The following is an 8,400-nucleotide window of genomic DNA, read 5'->3' as shown; positions in this document are numbered from 1 at the left end:
CTCTGAAAATGAAAATGTTGTCGAAGGAGGTTAATTGTTGGTCCAAGATGTACGTTTATACACGGGTCGATATAGATCCATGGTTTAAGGGGGCTTACAGCCAATTAGATATATATTAATTATCGCTTGGGAAAATCAATATAGTTAGTTTGTGATCATTGAAATTTCATCTATTTAAATTAAAATAGAAGTGATTAAATCATATACATTGGAGATAGACCTCTCAAAACATGAGGAACCGACACATGTGCATGATTGAAAGCGGAGACATAATAATTATTTGTCACTATTATTTCTGGTTTAAAATAACGCAGCTAGACGGACATTTCTAGGGTCTTTTCATCTATTGAGTTAGACATGAACTTGGTCTATATGGTTACATTTATTTTTACCAGTGAATCTAATTATTAATCAGCTTAAAGCCGCTTTATCTTACACATTTAGAAAACTGTAAATTGCTCAAGTATTCTTATTTCTTTATGTTAATGACATTTACCAGTAAAATATTTATGATTTTTCGTCACTTTTTGATAGGCCTACCTAAATTTCAAAATTCATAAAATACACATAAAAAAACAACCAATCAAACAAATAAACAAACAAACAAACAAACAAACAAAAAGTTTACAGAGAATAGAATTATTTATCAGTCTGCACTAAATCATAAAGCATCAAAAACAACCATTTATCCTCTTTAGTCATTATCTTTGATTTGATGTTTGGAATTGTGTATGACAGGTTCAGGAGTTTTGCCTCAAACATGGAGAATCAATGTAGAGATTTGTTGTTGTATCTTACTTTTAAAGAAAAATAATGTCGACTGATAAAGTACCATGAGTGACAAAGTGTCAAGAGATGGTCAAATTTAATTCCTGCTCATCAGAACATCTTGTAATGTGCTATTATGTTGTTTCTACATCTGTAGTGATTTTGATTATGTAATTCAAGGGATAGGGGACCTAGGCCAGCTGTCATTGTGGTTGATACAGTATTTGATTAATATTTTTATGTTGTATTTTTCAGTAAAATGAAATTTTGGAATTATGAATAAAATTCTTATATAATCTCATTAGGTATGTACAGAGTCATTCTCAGCAAACTAGGCTTAGTATTGTGTAGATTTACATGTAATTAGATTTGTATTAGACAGGTTATTATATCGCTAAGATTAGCTGTGAACAGAAAAAAAAACTCACTTATTGGACAGGTGTTATTGATTAATGTTTCATTTAGGCCTATCTATTTCATTATAGAGTTCTAATTGTGTGTTCTCTTCAAGCGGAGGTGTGGTATGGAATGCACAGAAGAATACACTTTACTTTGCACATGTTTGTAAACAAGACTTTGATACCTCGCTACCGACATCAATTCCATTAGTACCGATATCAGTGTGCTTTTCTAAGATATATCCTTTGGTTGTCAATGGATTTCATATCCGAAGTGACTGACATTATGAAAATTCACGTCAATAATGCGATCTTCATCAGGGGATGTGTCGCACTTTGTCTTTGTTGACATGGGTTACATTCTAGGTTTACATGCACCTCCACTTTATTTTTTTATTTTTCTCCACGTGCATCCTAGCATATAGGCCCTTGCTAGCAATGGATTGCACCATAATAAACATCAGGTAACATCAAATCCTTCAGGATTATTGCTAAATCCTATTCTTACTATCATTGTTTTTTAATTATTACTAAAATAGTAAGGGTGAATTGGTATTATTAGGAGGAAATCATACGGATAAGAAAGGGTTGGCTGGTTATAATTAGGAATAAAACAAAGAAAAGTTGGACAGATAACATTAACACAAATCATTACAGTACAAGGTAATAATATCAAGTACTATGTAGTAGCTTGCAAGGCTTCATAAATTAAAATTAAAATTACGGTTATGGACTTAAACACAGTCAAAATACAAGTTGCATGGGCCATAGACTTATTTCGCTTCCTATTTACGCCTAGCACTTGCAATTATATGGATTTCTGTGAGTCCATTGTGTTGTGTACGATTCTATGTGGGCTTATATAATATTATCAAGATGGCCGAATGTTTTTTAAAACATGTTTACGGTTTACGATCACAAATCTTCGCAATATTTTATCATTTTAGGTTATCAATACCGTGAACATACTAGCCCCACAAGCTGGGACACGACCAATTTTGACAAAAAAATCTGAACTTTCTGTATACTTTATTACTGCATCAAATACTAATTATTATCATCATTATATTGCCAGCACGAATCCATGAATCGAATCGGATCGGTACCAAAAACGATTGGTTTTTTTTTTACGCTGACATGGCGCTGACATATTGTGGGCATAAAGTACAGGCGTTCACTCTCGTGCGATGTGATTGGTCAAACTGTAGACAACTGTAGACTTTTCGCCAATCAGAAACTAGCTCTCAACGCCGTACTCAACAACTGTAGACAAACTGTAGACTTTTGACCGTATTCTTGAAAGCCAGAGGATATATTCTGCTAAAGAAACGAACTACGTGCGTCTTAGACGGTGCCGTAAGAGAGGCCGTGGTTTACGAAGATGCCCTTGGCTACGCTTTGGGATGAACGTACCAACTGAGTGTGAAATTCGAGGCAGGATGGCAGAAATTACACGAGACGAAGTCGTGAATATTTCTATCCTGCCGAGAGAAAGTGTGGTTGTCTGATATCGCCCCTCCCCTCCTAAAATATCACCCTAGTATGTGGTTGCACTCTAAAATATCAACCTCTGAGACCATTTTTCAAACATTATGAGGTGTGTATTGAAAAGTAACCGATATATCATGTAATATCACTGGATACGTCCCACAGATGGGAAACATTTATTAGTTATAGTGCGCCCTCCTTCGTCGAAATATTTACCCATGATGCATCTTTCAATATTTGCCTCTTATTTGAGACGAAATATTCTTATTTTGCACAAAGAATTGGCAGATTAAATATACTGGCGTTGCATTTGCAATACTTCGTTTCCCAACAGTGTGTTCGTCAGACTTTCGATTTGAAAATGGAATATTGTTTGCTACAAGACAAAGAGATAGTTAGGGGCCATTGTAAAACCGTACATTGAGTTTTGTTGTATGAGATACTGTGATTTTGCAGCACTCTTACTCGGCATACTTACCTGGCACAGAGGTTAACCATGATCAAGTAGGTGGTTCCTCCAGGGCGAGGCTTGTCCATTGCACTCCGGGCAGGTTGACCCTTGCGATCACCCCAAATGTGGGTGACTCGGGTGCATAATTTATGGTAGTGGGGGACTGCGTTCGCGCTATCCCCTGATATTCCAATGAAAATTAGATTATTAGCATTATCTCAGTAAGAACATTTCTAGTGGCTATATATTCTATATCGGATTTGTACCAATGCGATCTTTAACTATGCATTACGGCTTGATTACCTGGGTCATCTAGTAAAGAGCAATTTTCTGGTAACAGCAATAGTAGTATGCAACTCTAGAATTTCACTTCTTTTTAGGTTGAGGGGTTGCATTCCATTTCTTGGATTATTTGATAGGTATTAAAATGGTATCATTTCACTTCCTCAAGTGAAATGAGAAAACCTGGAACAGAACATCATTAGGTTTGACAGAAATCTTATTAATGTACTTATTTCATTGTCTGGTTTGATGGTAACCTTGAAGGCCAAGGACAAATGCTACTACATTATTTCAGCTATCCGAAAAGTGAAACAATGAAAATGGCAGTTGGGATGGCTGACATAGCATAGTAGCATCTGACAGCCCTTTCAAGACTACAGGTACATGTAGTGTAGGTTTGATGTATAATCTCATTAACATCACTGTGTGATAACATTATTTTAGCAGATTGTTAGGGACAATTGCACACTGTCGCACAAGCTCAACAAACAGACATCATTCGCTTAGGATAAAACCTCCTCCCCCTAAACGAACGTTATATATGATGTAAACTATGATGAAAACTGTAGCAGTCACACCACTATGATCGATGTAATGTAAAAACAAGATTGTAAACACATTAAAATACTACCAGAAACCCAGCACCATATCTCACATTAGAAGTAAATTTTTATCAACTTATCAACATCTCAGTAGTAAATATAAAAGTGGTTATCATTGAAGAAGTGAAAGTTTTCCATCAAAATTTGGTTAGAAGTGTGAAAATGAAGTTCAGCAATCGCATTGACAGCAGAACCCCTCCCCATAAATAAACATGGTTCACTTATTGAGTTTGTGACATTGTGCAATTCTCCCTTACACTGCAAGTGATTTGGGCACTGTTGTTATATTAGAATATTCAGTGCTACAGTTTGACTGAAATTCAGCACTGTGGTAGGACTGAAATTCATGACTGTGGCAGGACTGAAATTCAATACTGCTTGCTGAATTTAAAGGGGAACGCCACTCCAGGAAATAGAGGTATTTTCATAAAGTATGCGTTCTGGAGAGTCATTTCATGATTTTACATCACCTACAATTATTTGCGCTTTCAAAGAAACATCAAGTTGATCTTGTGCATACATCTTTGCTATGGGTTATTCAATATTGCATCATGGAAGATAGCAGAAATACATTATTCAATGATTGGACTTTGGATAGTCACGACAGCTCTTTCACACTGAAGTGTATATCATTTTGTACTCATGAATTTTTAATGTTGAATAATGTATTTCTACTATCTCCCATGATGCAATAGCAAAGATACCCTGTAAATGAAAAAGATCAACTTGGATCTTTCTGTGAAGTCACAAATAATTGTAGGTAATGTAAAATCATGAAATGACTCTTCAGAACCCATAGTTTATTTCATAGAGTGGCATTCCAATTTAAGGACTGTCACAGGACTGCATGCACAACTGAAAATTTTTCACTGTGTCTGTAAAAATGTTTGCTAAAAGAAATGTAAGAAAACAAGACACCATTTTAAAACTAGATGTTAGACTTTTTATTTTTGGATCCAAAAACTGTAAACTACACAACGACAACATGATGATTTAAAGCCAGTTATAATTGGAAATAGTTGTTGTTAGACTGATTCAAAGTCTTGAAATACTAAAAAGTGTAAACCCTCAATTATTTCGGTTTCTCTTCTGTGTCTTCACAAACAGGCCAGACAATTAATTTATTAATATACAAAAATATACCCAGGGGGGCCAAAGTCTGCGGTGACACATAAACCATGATGGGATGACTAAAATCATACATTTGCTCTAAGTAATGACATAATTAATAATTTCTGATTGTACTGCTTAACATAAATGTCTTGGTTGCCGTGTGAATTACTAGTTTTTAATATAATACCCAAGTACAGTGATTTCACTAAGTGCCACAATTGTTTATAGGTGTACAACAACACAGTTTCAATAGGCCTTTAACAAAATTTGCCAAGGTGGCGTTTGTACGTACAATAACAAACATTTTATACACTTGTCAGTCTTTTGTAATTTAGTGAGTTACAAAAAAGGACTTGGCATATGTTGATTTTTCAAGAAGGAAGCCATCATAAAATTGTTTTATAAATTAAAAATCCAAAAAAATACCCAATGCTCATATGGCCACTTTAATGGAGAATGTAATCAATTATTTTAATTTATATAAACTAACAACATCATAAATATAAAGGCCATATATTATTTTCAAAATCGAAATAGTCCAAGCTGTTATTTTACACCCGATATGAATGTTGTAAACAAGCATGGCACACTGTGGAATCAATTTACTTGGGTGATTACACGATGGTATATACAGTCTCTGAGATACAAGGATGCTGTCGAATTCTCCGACTATCGAGTTCTAAATAATTCAATTTTTAGAGGAAAAATGTCAACGGTTAATATTAGTTTATTTGCCACTACTTGCCAAGACACTGTATTGTAAGGGGTCACTTGAAAAGCGAGTATTAAAATAAAAATATGGCATCGTAAAGAATACATGGATGGCATGATCAAATCATATGAAGAATCAAGTGAATTTAGAAATATATATCGTTAGTATAAGTTATTGTTTTTGATAGGTGAAATGAAAGACAGACACAACAAATGGCTAGCAGAAATTCAAAGAAACCTCGTTTAAATGTAATATGATGCCAAAGGACTAAACTAGTACTTGAATTCTTGGAAAAAAACATCTCTTTTAAAAATATTAGCATGCCTGTACCTCAAACAAAATACCATATTCCTCAATACAAAACTTGAATGCTGAAAATGTATACATGATAAACATTTATTCAATCCACGATTGGAAAGTTTGCTTGCAAGGAAAACATACATACTTTAGGGTGCCAGGGTCCTTATATACAGGTAATGAAAAACCGGCATGCCAAAAACTGCACTGTTTTTTTTTTACAAGCGATACAAAAACATGGAAACTTACATAATGGTACAAACATACAGTCAAGACAGACAATGACAAGATAATGATTATTCCTTTGGACCAAAGAATTAAAAAAAGCAATGAATAGAGTACATCTGAGTAATGTTCTAAAAAATTCACCTGAGCCAGACATAAAAGTTCATAAGAGACATTCTGACGATGGCAATAATAATATTTAAGAGTAAAAAAAAAAGGTCAGATAATTAAAAATTTTTAAGTGGGTCTTTACTTCGACTTATGTACAGAAATCCATCTTGCACGATGGCTGGTACGAACCAGTTGAAGTTGTAGCCCACTATCATAATTGTACTTATTTATGTATCTACAAACCTCCCACTTCAGTAAAAAATTTATCTCTAAGCTACTACTCCTACAAAAAAAAACTACGGTATCTTGCTACACACAAATGAAAACTGCTACCCCGACAAACGCGTTTTCTTTTTATGTAAAAATCTCAAAAAAAGTCCCTTTTTTTGGTGTGTATTTTGTTTATGTATAAAATATTTTTTAAAGATACAAAGTTTTTACTTATACATATTACAAGCGATAGATTATCTGAATAGTTTTTAAAGAATAAGTTATAACCTCTGAACTCTAACCCTAGCAACAACCTCTGAACTTTGAACTCAGCAACAAGCTCTAAAATGTTACAAAGTGAAGAACATGCTGTGAATTCTGAACTCTGACCCAAGAAACCAGCTCTGGAAAAAAGAATTTGTACTCTTAGTCTTACAGAAACTATTTTACAACCACACCAGAGAGTTTAGTTTAATAAATGGAAAATTTAGTTCAAATGAGAATTATACACACAGAAATTTCTAATTCCTTCCAAACTATCGTACAGGAAATTTACCTTCATTTTAAAACAGATTCTAAATTTTCTTAATATGTGTCATCATTTTTTTTTCATCATAAACTGATGTCAAGAGAGCTGAAAATTTTAAAACATTTCAATTTTAGAGAAATACATCGATCTCTGTCCAAGCTAATATCAAGATGGCCGACAACTCCAGTGTAGGTCTTTGTCAAAAAAGTAGTCTGCATAAACTGAAATCACATCAGCCTCATGAACAACTTCCCGGTTTTAAAAATATTTTGGCAAATATTCATTCTGTTTAAAACATTGTGTACAGAACCTGAGTGCAACAGACTCAGCTCTGAAATTTGTGTTTGATGACACTTTTTTTTTACATTATATAAGGCAGTCTTCTGTTTTTGTTACTTTGCGATACCCTATGACGAAACTCTAAAAATGTACAGCTGTGTTCAAAAGTCTATTGCAATTTGAATACTTGTTGTATAGTCACAATATAACTTACAAGAAACTGTCAACAGAATCATCCAGAAACAAATAACACAGAGAATCTCATTAATCATTCAATAATCTGTACACCATGCAAGCTTAATATACACTTCTGTATCTTCTACCCAACCGACTGAAGTCTTATCATGCCATGATGTATAGATTTTTTTCAAGTTCTGTTGTTTTTCATCGATTTAAATTTTCTTATTGGTAAAGTTGTGACAACTACAACAATTCTACTACAACAGACTTTTAGTTTCTGCTGTAAGACACCCGATGGAAATGTAATCACCCAGGTCAAAGGGTAAAGGTTAAAAGTAAATGGTAGCAGGCGTAGGTATGTGTTAGATATACCACTCTTTCTTCTTTTCGACTTGTGGTTGTTGTCGTACAGCTGCGTCGGCATCGGGCGCAGTCTCTGCTCCCTTGGCTTCGTTTGTGTCATACGATCCCTTGTGTCTTGCAATGTATCGGCCAATCACAACTAAGAGGACTATGACGGCGAATGCGAGCACAGCAACAACACCTATAAGGAACAGATGCATAAGAACGATATGTTTTACATAATTTCTACTATAATTAGAAAACTTCCTACCATCACAAAAACATATGTTCACTTTTATAAACCTTTCATAATGGTACAAAAATGTTAAACTTCAAGTGAAAATATACACACACAAAAAGAAAAGAAATTTTCACTGCTATAGATAAATAATATTAATGCTGTTAACGTCAAC

The 8,400-nt window shown here is 34.1% G+C and overlaps 1 protein-coding gene and 1 non-coding gene across 3 annotated transcripts in view; one reads left to right on the top strand and one right to left on the bottom strand.

The window, feature by feature from the left end:
* The first annotated feature begins 3,124 nt into the window (after positions 1–3,124).
* Positions 3,125–3,289, top strand: LOC144447887 (U1 spliceosomal RNA). Its single transcript, XR_013482067.1, has one exon. It is a non-coding gene; the product is annotated as a U1 spliceosomal RNA (small nuclear RNA).
* A 1,634-nt stretch (positions 3,290–4,923) lies between these two features.
* The window catches only part of LOC144447037 (contactin-associated protein-like 2), a 55,960-nt gene continuing 52,483 nt past the window's right edge, over positions 4,924–8,400 (bottom strand). For both annotated transcript variants that reach the window (XM_078136906.1, XM_078136908.1), the window contains exon 22: positions 4,924–8,189. In XM_078136906.1, the coding sequence (XP_077993032.1) occupies positions 8,008–8,189 (182 nt within the window). In that variant the 3' untranslated portion in view covers positions 4,924–8,007. The remainder of the gene's footprint in view (positions 8,190–8,400) is intronic.

This window comes from Glandiceps talaboti, chromosome 16 (genome assembly GCF_964340395.1).
Source record: "Glandiceps talaboti chromosome 16, keGlaTala1.1, whole genome shotgun sequence".
Classification (NCBI taxonomy): Eukaryota; Metazoa; Hemichordata; class Enteropneusta; family Spengelidae; genus Glandiceps; species Glandiceps talaboti.
The sequence above is the reverse complement of the archived record's forward strand: the minus strand, read 5'-3'. Positions and strand labels throughout refer to the sequence as shown.